At 43.4% G+C, this 16,946-nt stretch overlaps 1 protein-coding gene across 1 annotated transcript in view; it reads right to left on the bottom strand.

Moving 5' to 3' along the window:
* LOC132381967 (ephrin type-B receptor 2) overlaps positions 1–16,946 on the bottom strand; it is a 468,380-nt gene that overhangs the window by 114,449 nt on the left and 336,985 nt on the right. The window contains exon 8 of the mRNA XM_059951670.1: positions 15,905–16,013. Within this exon, the coding sequence (XP_059807653.1) occupies positions 15,905–16,013 (109 nt within the window). The remainder of the gene's footprint in view (positions 1–15,904; positions 16,014–16,946) is intronic.

The following is a 16,946-nucleotide window of genomic DNA, read 5'->3' as shown; positions in this document are numbered from 1 at the left end:
GTGCCTGTAATACACTACAGGGTTAAGGGTGCAAATATGATGCAGGCATTTAGGAGGCTCTAAGATAGGTTTGCCAATGTACAGAGAATGGAAGGATAGGGACAGTACATAGGCAGGAATGAGTAGTTTAGTTACTAGTTTGATTACTCTGACACAGACATCATGGTCTGCACTGTTTTATCTTCCATGTTCAGTTACAGCAAACAGCTGGTAGGAATATTCAGCTGATTTTCAGATAACCTTGTGCAGGGGTCGGCAACCCGCGGCTCCGGAGCCGCATGCGACTCTTTCATGTCTGTGCTGCGGCTCCCCGTGGTTTGTTAGTTTTTGAAATGTAATTCAAAATTTGAAGATTATGGTGATCTTGTACAATCTAAATAAAACGTTGTGGCGACCCCATTTCCTGGCACATCCGAACCGGCTCACAATTAGCCACCGTTCTGGCTAAGGGAGATAGCCTACGGGGGTTTGTGAGTATGTGTCTTTTGGAGCATCCGCGCCCACGGGGGGAGGGTTGAGGGAGGCTTTAAAGCAAGGCTGTTTAGTTCGAATAGAGTTATCTTTGACTGCAGTGTCGTTATTTTAGCGCTGTGTGTAGCACACCGCCACAACGTGTTTTTTATCGCTATTAATATACGTCACCACTGCCAATCCCTGACACCCGCCAGTGCGCGATTTCTTTTAATTTTTTGATCTAAGGTAGGCTAACTATGGAGTAACCTTCAACCCAACGTCTTTTTTTCGGAGTTCAAAATGTTTTTGTTGCATGCAGAAATGTAATTTCGTTTTCTCTGCAGGAGCTCATCAATTTCATAAATGCAACACATTATAGTTTGTTTATACATAGCATAAAGGCAAAAAAAAATGTTGTATGCAGTGTTATTTCATTTTAAATGTCAAATGGGTTTTGTGGCTCCCAGTGTTTTCTTTTCTGTGGGAAATGGGTCCATATGGCTCTTTCAGTGGTAATGGTTGCCGACCCCTGACCTAGTGCCACAGGGACCAGTCCTGTCACACTGGTATCAACAATTTAGATGCAGGCTCAAGTGAAATATGTCCACATTTGAAGTGTAATATGTTGATATGGAGGTGAGTAGCAGAATAGACTGTGATGGCAATGAGAAAGGCTTCAGAGGTTTATTATGTCCATATCTGATGTTGATACGGAGGTGAAAAGCAGAATAGACTGTGACGATAATGCAGAGAGGCTTCGGGGGTTATCATCACCTGAAGGCAAAGCCGTGGCAGACAGAATACCATGTGAAAAAAAGCTTACATCATCCACTTAAGCCCAAAATATAGAAATGCAGGGTAACTATTAAATAGGGAGATTCTGAATGGAGTGGTTAACTTTTTAAATTAAAAGATACAACATGATAATAGGCCCTTTTGACCCAATGGGCCGGTGTGGCCATTTGTATCCATATGACCTACTAACCTGTGTGTCTTTGGAATGCAGGAGGAAACCAGAGCACCCAGAGGAAACCAACTCATGGCAAGCACATATAAAGTCCTTGCAGACAGTGGTCTTTTGAAACTGGGTCGCTGGCACTGAAATTTAATTCTGCTAACCATGCCACCCATTTTGCATCAGTCTTCACTGTGGAAGACACTAGCAATGTACAAGATGTAAGGGTGTGAGGGAAGAGAAGTGCTACTACCACAAGGGAGAAGGTACTAAAAAAGCTGAAAGTCACCCGGACCAGATGAGCTGCACCCTGGGGTTCTGAAAGAGATAGCAATAGAGATTGTGGAGGCGTTAGTAATGATCTTTCAAAAATCATTGGGCTCTGACATGGTGCCAGAGGACCGGAAAATTGCAAATGTCACTCCACTCTTTAAGAAAGGAGGGAGGCAGCAAAAAGGAAATTATAGACCAGTTAGCCTGACCTCAGTCTTTGGGAAGATGTTGGAGATATTAAGGATGAGGTCATGGAGTACCTGATGGCACAGGACAAGACAGGACAAAGTCAGCATGGTTTCGTTAAGTGAAAATCTTCCTGATGAACCTATTGGAATTCTTTGAGGAGATTACAAGTTGGATAGATGAAGAGGTTGCAGTGGATGTTGTATAAGAACATAAGAGATAGGAGCAGGAGTAGGCCAATTGGCCCCTCAAGCCTGCTCCGCCATTCAACAAGATCATGGCTGATCCAATCATAACTCTAGTTTTCACCGAATCCCACAAGGCAACAGTGCCAACCAACAGGGCACCATGCCGCCCATTTTGTTTTATTATTCATCCCGCCCAAACCCATGTGATCACCCGGGGAAACAAAAAATGATTTGCCAATTGAGGAGAAAAAAATCTGGAAAATTCCAGGCTATCGAAAACTGGTTCAGGAGATCACATGGCTGATCTAAACCTAGCCTCATGTCCACTTACCTGCTCGCTCACTGTATCCCCTAATGCCATTTTTATCCAGGAAAATGTCTATCTCCGTTTTGAATTTATTGAGTGTAGTAGCTTCCACAGCTCTCTGGGGCAGTAAATTCCACAGCCCCACTATCCTCTGAGTGAAGAAATTTCTCCTCATCTCAGTCCTGGAACGGCATCCCCTTATTTTAAGATTATGCCCCCTAGTCCTAGTTTCACCCATCATTGGGAACATTCTCCCCGCATCCACCCGATCAAGCCCCTTCACAATCTTATATGTTTCAATAAGATCGCCTCTCATTCTTTGGAACTCCAATGAGCAGAGTCCCAATCTACTCAACCTCTCATCATATATCAACCCACCCATCTCCGGAATTAACCTAGTGAACCTTCTCTGCACTGCCTCGAGAGCCAGTATGTCCTTTCTTAAATATGGACACCAGAACTGCACGCAGTACTCCAGGTGTGGTCTCACTAATACCCGGTACAACTGCAGTAAGACCTCCCTGTTCTTGTACTCCATCCCCCTAGCAATAAAAGCCAGCATTTCATTGGCCTTCTTGACCATCTGCACCACTTGCATACTAACTTTTTGTATTTCCTGCACCAGGACCCCCAGATCCCTTTGCACAGAAGCACTTTCCAGTTTCTCTCCATTTAGATAATAACTTGCTCTATTATTTTTCCTGCCAAAGTTGCCAGTATTATATTTCATCTGCCAAATGTCTGCCCAATCACTCAGCCTATCTATGTCCCCCTGCAGGGTTTCAATGTCCTCCGCACTCATTACACTCCCTCCCATCTTTGTGTCATCTTTGTGTATATTTGGACTTTCAGAAGGAGTTTGACAAGGTGCCACATATGAGGCTGCTTACCAAGTTAAGAGACCATGGTATTACAGGAAAGTTACTGGCAAGGTTTGAGCACTGGCTGGTAGGAGGCAGTGAGTAGAAATAAAAGGATCTTTTTCTGGTTCACTGCTAGTGACTAGTGGTGTTTCACAGGGTCGCTGTTGGGAATGCTTCTTTTTAAGAATCAATGATTTAGATGATGGAATAGATGGCTTTGTTGCCAAGTTTGCAGATGATATGAAGATTGGTGGAGGGGCAGGTAGTGTTGAGGAAACAGGTAGGCTGTAGAAGGACTTAGATAGATTAGGAGAATGGGCAAGAAAGTAGCAAATGAAACACAACATTGGAAAATGCATGGTCATGCACTTTGGTAGTAGAAATAAATGTGCAGACTATTATCAGAATGGGGAGAATATCCTAAAATTTGAGATGCAAAGGGACTTGGGAGCCCTTGTGCAGAACACATTAAAGGTTAACTTGTAGGCAGAGTTGGTGGTGAGGAAGGCAAATGCAATGTTAGTATTCATTTCAAGAGGTCTGGAATACAAGAGCAGAGATGTGATGGTGAGGCTTTGTAAGGTCTCACTTTGAGTATTGCAAACAGTTTGAGCTCCTCATCTAAGAAAAGATGTGCTGGAATTGGAGAGGGTCCACAGGAGGTTCACAAGGATGATTCCTAGAATAAAATGTTATCATACGAGGAACGTTTGATAGCTCTGGCTCTGGACTTGCTGGAATTTAAAAGGATGGGGGGGGGGGGATCTCATTGAAACTTTTCAAATGTTGAAAGGCCTAGACAGAGTAAATGTGGAAAAGAGGTTTCCCATGGTGGGGAGTCTAGGACAAAATGGCACAGCCTTAGGTTAGAAGAGCATCCATTTTAAACAGCAATGTGGAGAAGTTTCTTTAGCTGCAGCAGCTGTAGCTGCATCCAGGTTGTTGGATGTATTTAAGGCAGAGTTTCTTAGGTTCTTGATAGGACATGGCATCAAAGGCTATGGGGAGAGGGCAGGGAACTGGGGCCGATGAGGGGTAAAAAGGATCAGCCATGATTGAATGGTGGAGCACATGATGGGCTAAATGGCCTAATTCTGCTCCAATGTCTTATGGTCTTGTAGTGTTATTTCAGATATACTGCTGGAAGTTAACATGCAGATCTGACATAATTTAAGCTCCTCTTTCCCCATATTATCCATTCTCAATACTTCCTGCACTGCAAAGGGGTAGCAAATGCAGTTTCTTTACTTCTCAATATTAATGTTCCTGTCTAAGTTTCTAAGAGACTAACTTTCATCTATTTTTCTTTCTACATACTTTGGAATTTCTTATCGTGTGTTTCTAGTTTACTGCATGGTCACAGCACTCATGGTCAGGTTGGAACCCAGGACTCTGGAGATGAAAGGTAGTTGCTCTACCAGCTGTGTCACTGTGCTACACAGTTGGGCAAATTGAGATTCTACCTTCTAACATTGACTGGAGAATTCAGTGGCAGCAAGATTTTGAGGACTGTTGAAATGTGACTTTGTGGAAAATGTAACAAAATCATGAAGAGAATGGGATTCAAGTAATTTTTCTTCAAGATGGCGTAAGACCATGGTTGTGACTCACTTGACATATTTCAGTCCAGTTTGTGACAGCCAGGTAGATATTTTGCAGCATTTTCCACTTGCAAGAAATGTCAGAAACAGAACCAGTAAACATGAGGAAATCTGCAGATGCTGGAAATGCAAACAACACACACAAAATGCTGGTGGAACACAGCAGGCTGAGACCCTTCGTCAGCACTAACTGAAAGGAAAGATAGTAAGAGATTTGAAAGTAGTGGGGGGAGGGGGAAATGCAAAAATCTTAACAGAATCGGATTTATTATTGCTAACATATGTTGTGAAATTTGTAGGTTTGTAGCTGCAGTACAGTAAAAGACATAAAAGATAACTACAAGTTGCAATAAAAATACGGAAAATAATTAACTCGATAAATAGTGCATAGAAGAATACTGAGGCAGTGTTCATGGGTTCATGGACTGTAAGACATTTGATGGCAGAGAGAAAGAAGCTGTTCCCTGAGTCTTCAGGATCCTGTATTTCCTCCCTCATGGCAGAAATAAGAAGATGGTATGTCGCAGGTGGTTAAGGTCCTTAATTATGGATGCTTCCTTCTTGAGGCAATGCCCATAGAAGATGTCCTTGATGGTATAGAGGCTTATGTCTGTGATGGAGCTGATGCCTTGACGAAATTTTACAGCATGGCAGGCCATAATGACAAGGAACCTTGGTATTGATTTGACAATGAGATAACACAAGGGGCAGCACAGTTGGAAGCAGGCAGACTATGGAAGGCCTTGAACAGATTAGAGAATGGGTAAAGAAGTGGCAGATGAAATATAGTGAAAGGAAGTGTATGGTCATGCACTTCGGTAGAAGGAGTAAAGGTGTAGGCCATTTTCTAAATGGGGAGAAAATTCAAGAATCAAGCAATGCAAAGGGACTTGGAAGTCCTCATCCAGGATTCCCTAAAGGTTAACTTGCAGGTTGACTCGGTGGTAAAGAAGACAAATGCAATGCTAACATTTATTTGGAGGGGACTAAAATACAAGATCAAGGATGTAAATCTGAGGCTTTATAAGGCAATGTTCAGACCATACTTAGAGTATTATGAGCAGTTTTGGGTCCCTCACCTAAGAAAAGATGTGCTGGCATTGTAGAGGGAACAGAGCAGGATCATGAGAATGATTCCAGGAATTAAAGGGTTAAAGTGTGAGGAGCATTTGATGTCTCTGGGCCTTAACTCGCTGGAGTTTAGAAGAATGAGGAGTGTTCTCATTGAAACCTACCAAATACTGAAAGGCATAGAGTAGATGTGGAGAGGATGTTTCCTATAGTGGGTGAGCCTAGGAACACAGAGCACAGCCTCAGTAAAGGGATGTCCATTTATAAGACATGACAGGAACTTCTTTAGCCAGTAAATCTGTGTAATTCATTGCCATGGACAGCTGTAGAGGCCAAGTCATTGAGTATATGTAAAGTGGAGGGCGACAGGTTCTTGGCTAGTCAGGTCATCAAAGGTTACAGGGAGAAAGTGCAGGAAAATGTGATTGCCAGGTATAATAGGTAAGGCATGATTGACTGGATGGGCCAAATGGCCTAATTTGCTCCTATGATCTTAGTACAGTTTCCCTTTCTACAGATGCCACCTCACCCAGTTTGTTTCCGTGTTACTCCCAATTCTTCTGCCTTTTACCTTCATTCAATATCCCTGGCTGCAGTTGGAGCTGGAGTTGGAAGGTAACAGAAAAAAGGGCATGCCCTGGGTTCTGGGGGTCCTTAATAATTGACGTTGCCTTTCTGAGACACCGCTCCTTGAAGATGTCCTGGGTATTTTGTATGCTAGTATCCAAGATGGAGCCAACTAAATTTACGACTTTCTGCAGCTTCTTTTGGTCCTGTGTAATAGCCCTCTCCACCCCGCCATACCATACCAGACAGTGATGCAGTTTGTCAGAATGCTCTCCACGGTACATCTATAGAAGTTTAAGAGTGTTTTTGTTGACATACCAAATCTCTTCAAACTCCTAATGTTGGGTGACTGCCAGGAATGGTTTCCTGCGGCCATTCCCCACTGCAACAAGTATACACCTTTGGATATGACTGGGGGGATGGGAGCATGACAGCAGCTGCCAGGCTGGTGCCAGTATGGCCGGCTTTGAGGCTTGACAGCAAAATGTAGTCAGGCTGTGCAGTACTTATAGTGGATTCGATAGGGGGACAAAAAGGAGATTCTGCGGCCGCAAAAGAGACACCAGGCTGGCGTGTTACCTCACGGGTGATATGGTTCATACTGGAGCAGCTGCAGGATATTCACAAGGGGAGGGGTATCAGCCAGAGGTTGTGGTGCATATTGGCACTGATGACATAGGCACAAAAGGGGGAGAGGCCCTATGCAGTGAGTATATAGAGTTAGGAAAGCGGTTGAAGAGAAGGACCTCCAAGGTTGCAATCTGTGCCACGGGCTAGCGCAGATACAGTATGAATGGGGGAAATAGTGCAGATGAATGAGTGGCGGTGTAGAAGGTGCTGGGGACAGGGTTTCAAGTTCTTGAATCATTAGAACCTTTTCTGGAGAAGGCATAACCTGTACAAGAGGAACGGTTCGCACTTGAACTCAAGGGGAACCAAATCCTGGCTGAGAGGTCTGTTCATGCTACTTGGGTGAGTTTAAACGAGTTTTGCAGGGGGCTGAAATCCGAAGCCCAGATCAGAAAGGGAAGGATTGGACTGAGAGGTAGATGTTAGAGGAGGAATTGAAAGGCAATATTGAAAAAAAAAACCAGGTATGATGAATCACATAGTTTGAAGTTTGCATACTTTAATGCTAGGAGTATTATGGTAAGGGTGATGAACTCAGAACATGGACCAGTATATGGAACTACGATGTTGTAGCCATTACTGAAACTTGTTTGAGAGAGGAGAAGGAACGGGTGATTGATGTACCAGTTTTTCAAAGTTTTAGAAAAGATAGAGGAGGAGGTAAAAGAGGGGTGGGGTTACACTACTAATCAGGGAGAATATCACAGTTGCACTCAGAGGAGACATAATGGGGGGGGGGGTCAAACACGACGTCCATTTGAGTGGAACTCAGGAGTAGGAATCACAATGATGGGATTGTATTACAGACCACCAAATAATCACCAGGACATTGAGCAACAGATATGTAATCAGATTAAGGAAATGTGTAAAAATAATAGGGCTGTTGTCATGGAGGATTTCAACTTCCCTAATATAAACTGGGACCTTCTTGGTGTAAAGGGTTTAGATGGAGATGAAGGTTTCTTAAATCAATATGGGGATGATCCAACAAGAGGAGGGGCCATACTGGACCTGGAGTTGGGTGATGAGCCATGGCCAGGAGAATGAACTTTCAGTGGGTGAACACTTCTCTGTAATTTTCAGGCTAGTGATACATAGGGATTGGTATGGTCTTTGTGGGGGAGTTTTAATTTGCAGTAGGGCAAATTACAAGGGCATCAGTCAGGAACTGAGAAGCATTAATTGGGTACATATTTTCTCTGGCAAATCCACATCAGACATGTGGAGGGATCAATTGCACAGTGTACAGGAAAGGTGTGTTCCTGTAAGAAGGAAGGATGGGGATGGAAAGATAACAGAACCTCGAATGTCCAGAGAAGTGATGGGTTTAGTCAAAAAGAAAAAGTATGTAAAGCTTTGGAAGTCAGGATCAAATGAAGCACATGAAATTATAAAGAAGCCAGAAAATAACTAAAGAAGGGAATTAGGAAAGCCAGGAGGGGCCATGAAAAGACAAGTAGAAGAAAGGTGAATCCCAAGGCATTCTATACATACATCAAGAGTAAGAGGAAAACTAGGGAGAGAGTGGGACCACTCAAGGAAAAAGGGGGTAACAGTTGCTCGGATGCAAAGAATGTGAGTGAGGTACTTAATGAATATGAGGTCTCGCTTCAGTATTTACCAAGGAATACTGAAAAAGACATGGAGGACCAGCAGATAAGTGCTGAGTGCATAATTATGTTAAGGCATTTAGAGGTCAAAGAAAGGAAGTGTTGGGCAGTGTACAGGAAAGGTGCGTTCAGTAACTTTGTGTCCTCTCTATCTGAGGTCCCAGAGGACTATCAAGTGGCTAATTTTGTACCTCTATTTAAGAAAGGAACAAGGGAAAATCCTGGGAACTATAGATGGTGAGTTTCACAACAGTTGTAGGGAAATTGCTGGAGAAAATTATTAGAGCTAGGATATATGGGCATTTGGAAACCCTTGGCCTAATTAGGGAAAGCAAACATGTTTAGTCCATGGCAGGTCATGCCTTACCAACTTGATTGAGTTATTTGACAAGGTGGTAAGAGCGATTGATGAGGTTAGGGAAATGAATGTTGTCTATGTGGATTTTAGGAAGGATCTGCAGCGAATTGCTGTTTGGATTCAGAATTGGTTGGGGGTAGTAGTTGAAGTGTCAGTATCTCCAGCTGAACTCTGTATTTTTGTGTGTTTCCCACTAGCTGTCAGTCTGTGGTTTTGTATTGCCATGTGCTCCTGTCCCCACTCCTGCTCCACTCCGGCCCCTGTATCACTGAGTACTCTGTCTCTCATCTGCTTCTCATTATTACCTGTATTGCTGCCACCAGTGTCTCATTGTGCTTCACCTATCATCTGCCTCTCTGTTTATCGCTCAGTGTATTTCAGTCCTGTGTTTTCACCTGTATGTTGCCAGATTGTGCCAGTGAATTTTCCTGAGCCTTTGCAGTATTTGTATCTGTAGTCTGTCTGTTTCCTGATTCTGGTTTTTGGATTTCTCTGGATGTTTTGATCTTGTCCTGAACTTTGATGCTGAATTTGTTTGCATATTGGGATTTGTTACTCAATTAATATCACTGTGTGCAAAGTACTAGGTCTGTGATTGGATCCCTGCTCCAGTGCCCTGACAGTACAATCTGGCCAGAATGGGTCTGGCAGACCCCCAGTTATCTGAGAGCTGCCCTGGAACAACAGGGAGTGATGCTGGGGAGACACCAGAACCAGCTGGACTCCATGTTCAGGGCAGTGGAGTCGCTTTCTGCCAATGTAGCTGATTTTGTGGCCCAGACTCAGTCACTCCAGCTGTTCCAGAGCACGCATCAACATTCTGTGACTGCACCTTCTGCCCTGCCCTCTGCATTCTCGCTCACTCTTCCCGTTCAAGAGCCCCGTCTGCCTTCTCCAGAAAAGTACTCGGGTGAGCACGGTACCTGCAGCTCTTTTCTTTCCCAGTGCACCCTCATTTTTTTTTGGAAAACTTTTTTTATTGAGTTTTTAAGTGATTACAGAGTAAAGTATAGAAAAAAAATGTATATAACCCTTCCCCCCTCCCCTTAACCCCTCCCCCGAACTTCCCTATAGAAAAAAAAGAGAAAGAAAGAAAGAAAAAAAAAGAAAGAGTGCCTGGATGTTGGAAGATCTCCACATGCTCCATGGAGTTTGTAATAAATATATATATACTAAAGTTATTTCTTTCCCCAAGTAACCAATTGGTTCATCTTCAGAGCACCTATATATTTAGTCCTGTCTTTTGTAAATAAGGGCAACAAATTTTCAGAAATGTTTCATATTTATCTCTTAAATTATAAGTAATTTTTTCTAATGGAATACAGCCATAAATTTCTTTCTTCCAACAATCTATACTTAAATATGTATCCAATTTCCAAGTAACTGCAATAGCCTTTTTGGCTACTGCCAGTGCAATTTTTATGAATTCTTTCTGATATTTATTTAGTTTGGGTTTCGGTTTTATCCCTTCAATATCACCTAGTAAGAGTAATATTGGATTATGAGGAAGTTGTGTTCCTGTAATTTGTTCCAGTAAAAGTCTTAAATTTGTCCAAAAAGGTTGAATTTTAGAACAAGACCATGTAGAATGTAAAAAAGTACCAGTTTCTTGGTTACATCGGAAACACTGATCAGATAAATTTGGATTTAATTTATTTATTTTTTGTGGTGTAATATATAATTGATGTAGAAAATTATATTGCACTAATCTTAACCAAACATTTATTGTATTTGTCATACTATCAAGACATAGTCTTGACCAATTTGTTTCTTCAATTTTAATATTCAAATCACTTTCCCATTTTTGTCTTGACTTACGGACTCCTTGTTTAATTGCCTGTTTTTGAATCAAATTATACATACAAGATATAATTTTTTTAATCTTTCCTTTTTGAATTAAAATTTCTATTTCATTAGATTTCGGTAATAACACTGTTTGACCTAATTTTTCTCTTAAATAAGCCCTTAGTTGAAAGTAACAAAAAAAAGTGTTATTTGATACTTTATATTTATTCTTTAATTGATCAAATGACATTAATATATCTCCTTCAAAACAATCTCCTATATATCTAATCCCTTTTTGAAACCAATTATATAAAAGTTGATTGTCCATTGTAAAAGGAGTAAGTCTATTTTGAATTAAAGATCTCTTTGCTAATAAAGATTTTTTTGTCTCATCATCAACATTTATCTTATTCCATAAGTCAATCAAATGTTTTAATATAGGAGATTCTTTCTTTTCCCGTATCCACTTAGATTCCCATTTATATATAAAATCTTCTGGTACGTTTTCTCCTATTTTATCTAGTTCTATTCTAATCCATGCCGGTTTATCTTTCTCGAAAAAAGATACGCCCTCATTTTTGAATTACGACCAGTAACATTTGAGTGACTGACCCAAGGTAGCTGATGTCATCACCCAACTGTCCGGTCAGGTGAGAGATTATTTCCTGTTTTTTTTCCACTTATTTTCTGAGGCGATGAGAAGTGTTTGATTGCTCCAAACATGGGAGAGAGGCTGCCCATGAAATGCTGCACATGCACCAGGGCACAGATCTGTGTCAGATTACACCACAGAGTTCTGGGTCCTAGCCACCTCCAGCGGCTGGAACTCTGAGGCACAGTACGACACCTTCCTGAATGGCCTCTCTGAAGACATCACAGATGAGCTGGTCACCCAGGACCTTCCTGCCACCTTTGAAGCCTGGTGGATTTGGCCATCCATATTGATGTTTGCCTTCAGCAGTGCTGCAGTGGGAGGGGTTCCAGAGGGTCCCTAGGGGGTACCAGTTGAGTTCCAAGTTCCTCATTAATCTACATTGCCCTGCCATTTGCCTCCATCTACAATTACCATTCCAGAGCCCAAGGCCCTGACAGACAAAGAAGAATCAGCACCTGCTCCTGTCCGTACTGTGGCCAACCAGGCCATTTCATCTTCACCTGCCCAGTAAAAGCCAAGCGCTCACCAGTAGGATGAGGAGTAGTGGTGAGTGTGACCCCTGTCCGGCACTCCTCGACACCGCTCACTCTCATACCTGCTTCTCTAGAGTGGGGCATCCAACACTGAGCAGTCTCCACCTTGGTTGATTCTGGTGTGGAGGGTTTTTTTAAATCAATTCCAGCTTGGCTGCCCAGTGGAGATTACCAACGTCTGCTCTCCAGTCACCATTGATGGCCAATGCCTTGAATGGTCAGAGACTGGCTAACATCATCTATGTCGTGGCCCTGGTGAGTCTCAGTTTATCCGGCAACCATCATGAACAGTTAACCCTTTATGCTATTGACTCTCCTCAAGCTCCCATTTTCCAGGGCCATCCCTGGTTAGTCAGACACAACCCCCACATTGACTGGCCAGTCACAAGATGGTAGGCTGGATCCCATTCTGTCACTCCCACTGCCTGCACCATGCTCAGATCCCCTTGTCTCCAAGCCCAGATCCCTCCAAGTAATTTCCCAACCTTAGTGCCATCCCTCCTGAATACATGGACCTCAAGGCTGTGTTCATCAAGTCCCAGGCCACTTCCCTACCGCTTCATCGCCCATATTATTGCACCATTGACCTCTTGCCTGGCACATCTCCCCCAACGGGCCGCCTGTATTCCCTGTCCGTACCTGAAACAGAAGCCATGAATAAGTACATTCAAGAGTCTCTGGCTGCAGGAACCATCCGGCCGTCTTCTTCCCTTGCAGGTGCCAGTTTTTAATTTGTTGAAAAGAAGGACGGCTCCTTGCATCCATGTATTGATTACCGGGGACTGAAAGAAGTCACTGTTAACAACAGTTACCCTTTTCCACTCATGACCTCGGCATTTGAAGGAGCCTCAGTTTTCACCAAGCTTGATCTCCGTAACACCTACCATCTTGTCCACATCCGCAAAGAGGACAAGTGGAAGCCGGCCTTCAACACCGCCTCAGGCCATTACAAGTATCTGGTCATGCCATTTGGTCTCACCAGTGCCTCCACTGTCTTCCAAGCCTTAGTAAATGATGTTCTCAGGGTCATGCCTGCAGAGTTCTCCAGTGCCTTCTGGAGAACCAGCTCTTTGTGAAGGCTGAAAAATGTGAGTTTCATTGCAATAGTCTCCTTCCTAGAATATGGAATTTCAGGCAGTTCGATTCAGATGGACCAACAGGAGGTCAAGGCGATGGTCGAATGACCCCAACCCCAACTTGTCGGGAGTTGCAAATTTTCTTAGGCTTCTCTAACTTCTATCGCTGCTTCAATTACAGTCACCGGCTGCACCACTCACTGCTCTTACCTCATCGGCTGTCAGATTCTCCCGGTCCCCTGTTGCTGAAAACACATTCTCTGACCTGAAGGAACATTTCACCTCTGCTCCCATCCTGATTCAACCCAACACCAACCAGCAGTTCACTGTGGAGGTGGATGCGTCTGACATTGGTGTAGGAGCTGTACTCTCTCAGTGTTCGGCCAAGGATGAGAAGGTACACCCCTGCACCATCTCACCACCTCACTTCCACAGAGCGATATTATGTTGGAAACCGGGAGCTGCTAGCTATGAAGCTAGCTCTGGAGGAGTGGAAGCATTGGCTGGAGGGAGGCAAGGTGCAATTCTGGACTGATCACAAGAATCTGGAATATATCCATACTGCCAAGCGTCTCAACTCCCGTCAAGCTCATTGGTCCCTGTTTTTATCAAGATTCAATTTTACTGTCTTTCCGCCCCATTTCCAAGAATGGAAAACCTGATGCCCCCTCAGAGATTTCCTTCCTCTGAGACCCCTGAGGAACCTGATGTCATCCTCCCTGCTCACAGTCTCGTGGGTGCAGCACAATGGGACACTGAAGCCGTGGCCCAAGCTGCTCAACAGAGCAAGGCAGCCCTTAGTCAATGCCCCACTATCCGTGTTTATGTTCCTAGCTCTGTCCACTCAGAGGTATTGCAGTGGGGTCATTCTTCCCGGTTATCCTATTACCCTGGAACCAAGCGTACTCAGGCCTTCAATCAGTTGAGGGTTCTGGTGGTCCTCCATGGGAGATGACATCCGCAATTTTGTCTCAGCCTGCTCTGTCTGTGCTCAAGGCAAGAACTCTAACCGGGCACCCACTAGTCTGTTACGACCCCTGTCAATCCCCAAGAGACCCTGAACCCACACTGCCCTGGATTTTGTCACCGACCTTCCCCCATCAGATGGTAATACCACCATTCTCACAGTAGCTGATCATTTCTCCAAGTCTGTACAGGCTTTCCCCACTACCTGAAGGTAGAGTGTTCCTATGAAACCGTTTGTAAGCCAAAATGTCGTAAAGAAGCAATTACTATTAATTTATACGGGAAAAACTTTTGAGCGTTCCCAAACCCAAAAAACAACCTACCAAATGGCACTTAAAACCTAAAATAACTCGAACACATAGTAAAAACAGGAATGATATGATAAAGACACAGCCATATAAAGTAGAATTATTGTATGTACGGTGTAGTTTCACTTATCTAACTCGGGAAGACAGCGAGCCAAAATCGATTTGGAGAAAAAAAAATCGGCACGTACACGCATGCGCACATAACTGCCTGCAAGAGGTTTCATGATCATGGTAGTCTTACTTGGGGTAAACACTTGTATAAAGCGGGTGACTTTTCTCGTAAAAGCAAAAATCTTCTTTGGTTAACGAAAACAGGTACTAATGTAGGTCTTCTGTAACAGCGAGCTGTCATAAGGCGAACGTTCAAAAAACAGGGGCCACCTGTCCACTTCATTCCTTTACCTAAACTCCCCTCAGCCAAAGAAACTGCCAAATTACTAGTACTACATGTTTTAAAATTGTATAGTTTACCTGTGATGTCATGTCAGACAGGGCTCTTGATTCACATCCAACTTCTAGAGGGTATTCTATAATTTTCTGGGTGCCTCCATGAGTCTGTCTTCAGGATTCCACCCACAGACCAATAGCCAGACCGAGCGGGGCAACAACAGCTAGAGACAGTATTGCGGTGTCTGGTCTCCCAGAACCCCTCCACATGGAGTCAGCAGCTACCCTGGGCCGAGTACACCACAAACTCTCATCTGTCCTCATCCATCGGTCTGTCCCCTTTCGAGTGCTGCCTTGGCTACCAACCTCCACTGTTTCCTGCCCAGGAGGAGGAGGTTGGTGTTCCATCTGCTGAGGCGTTCATCCGCCATTGTCAGCGGATGTAGAGGCACACTCGCTCTGCCCTTCTCTGTGCCTCTTCTAGGATCAAGCGTCAGGCTGACCACCATTGCTCCAAGGCCCCATGTTACCGCCAGGAACGGTGTGTGTGGCTTTCAGCCTGAGAGCTGCCCCTTGAGGTGGATTCCTGCAAGCTCGCCCCTCACTTCACTGGCCCCTTTCCCATTGCTAAAGTCACCAGCCCTGCTGCCGTCCGTCTCAAGCTCTCCACTCTCCACTGCATTCATCCCACCTTCTGTGTCCTACATCAAACATACCTGGAGAAGCACTAAACAAGCTTAAAGCCACAGTGCAACAGACTAAAACAAGGAAGTAAGATTGGTCTGAAGTTAATTATTGGGCAACATAGGCATGTTGGGCTCACTCATCTCTGTCTGTGCTAAACACATCTGATTCTACAGCGTAGTTAAGTGGGAGACCAAGTATCCACCATGAAGCAGCCCCACAGAGCAACAGAAAGTCTATCAATACAACAAGTTTCCATTAACCAGAGCATTTAGAAAGGCAAGGAAGTTCCTGCATCAACCTAAATTCAATGGTTAAGAGCCATTGAAAAACATGAATATTGTTACTAATTTTCAAAAACCGGGTTAAAGGAAAGCATATTGTACAACCAGAGGATTAACTTTTTCAAGTGTTATGCAACACAGAGTAGATAGATCCTTTGAGTTACCTGTTGCAAACAATGAAAATGATTAAAACCGCAATTATGAAGACCAGGCCAGCAGCTGCTGATCCAATGATGAGAGGAAGTTTCTCCTGAAGACTGCTCTGGTATTCCGCTGCAAACAAAAACAAACACATTAAATGGGTTGTTTGTGCTAACATCAGCCAGATTTAATGCAATTTCCTCTTTTTTCTTAAAGAATTTTTTATACATATCATCTGACCACATTTTAGCACATGGCTGAATCTGCCTGCTGGGGCTGGCAGTCGGTTCCACTTGCTATCAGGTGAGGTTTGTGACTGCCACAATACACTGCCAGAGCTGACTGTGTGACAGATGGCAAAATATCTGTTATTCAGCTGAATTACTGGAGTCCAATGGCAGTGACAGATAGGAAAAGAAGATCTTTAACTGACGTGGGCTTGTTAATGATGAGGGTTGTTAGACTGGGCTGTGAAATTGTTATTTTCCTTGTTGTTTAAGTGTCCTCTGCTTGCTTGAGTTTATATATAATCACCTATATATATGTAATTGTATCAGTAATTACAGTACAGTTGCTTCTGTATTTTTCAAGAAACATTAGCTTTCAGTAGCTGTTGTCAAACCATTTGAATCTGGCAATTTTATAGGTTGTTATCACTGGAATTTGTATTATATCTCTACTCTGAGTATGAGATGGCTATGACTACTTTTTCCTTTGTCTTTTCTTTGTTCTCTCATCTCTCACTCTTTGCTTGTTCCTTGTTCTTGTAGCATTTAAACATAGAAACATAGAAAACATAGAAAAACTACAGAACAATACAGGCCCTTTGGCCCACAAAGTTGTGCCGAAAATGTATCTACCTTAGAAGTTACCTAGGGTTTCCCATAGCCCTCTATTTTTCTAAGCTCCATGTACCTATCCAAAATTCTCTTAAAAGACCCTATCATATCCACTTCCGGCAGCTCATTCTATGCACTCACCATTCCCTGCATATTAAAAAAAAACTTACCCCGACATCTCCTCTGCAGCTACTCCCCAAATGTTAAACCTGTGTCCTCCTGTTGC

Source organism: Hypanus sabinus, chromosome 27, assembly GCF_030144855.1.
Source record: "Hypanus sabinus isolate sHypSab1 chromosome 27, sHypSab1.hap1, whole genome shotgun sequence".
NCBI classification, from domain to species: domain Eukaryota; kingdom Metazoa; phylum Chordata; class Chondrichthyes; order Myliobatiformes; family Dasyatidae; genus Hypanus; species Hypanus sabinus.
This window is presented reverse-complemented; position numbering and strand designations above follow the sequence as displayed.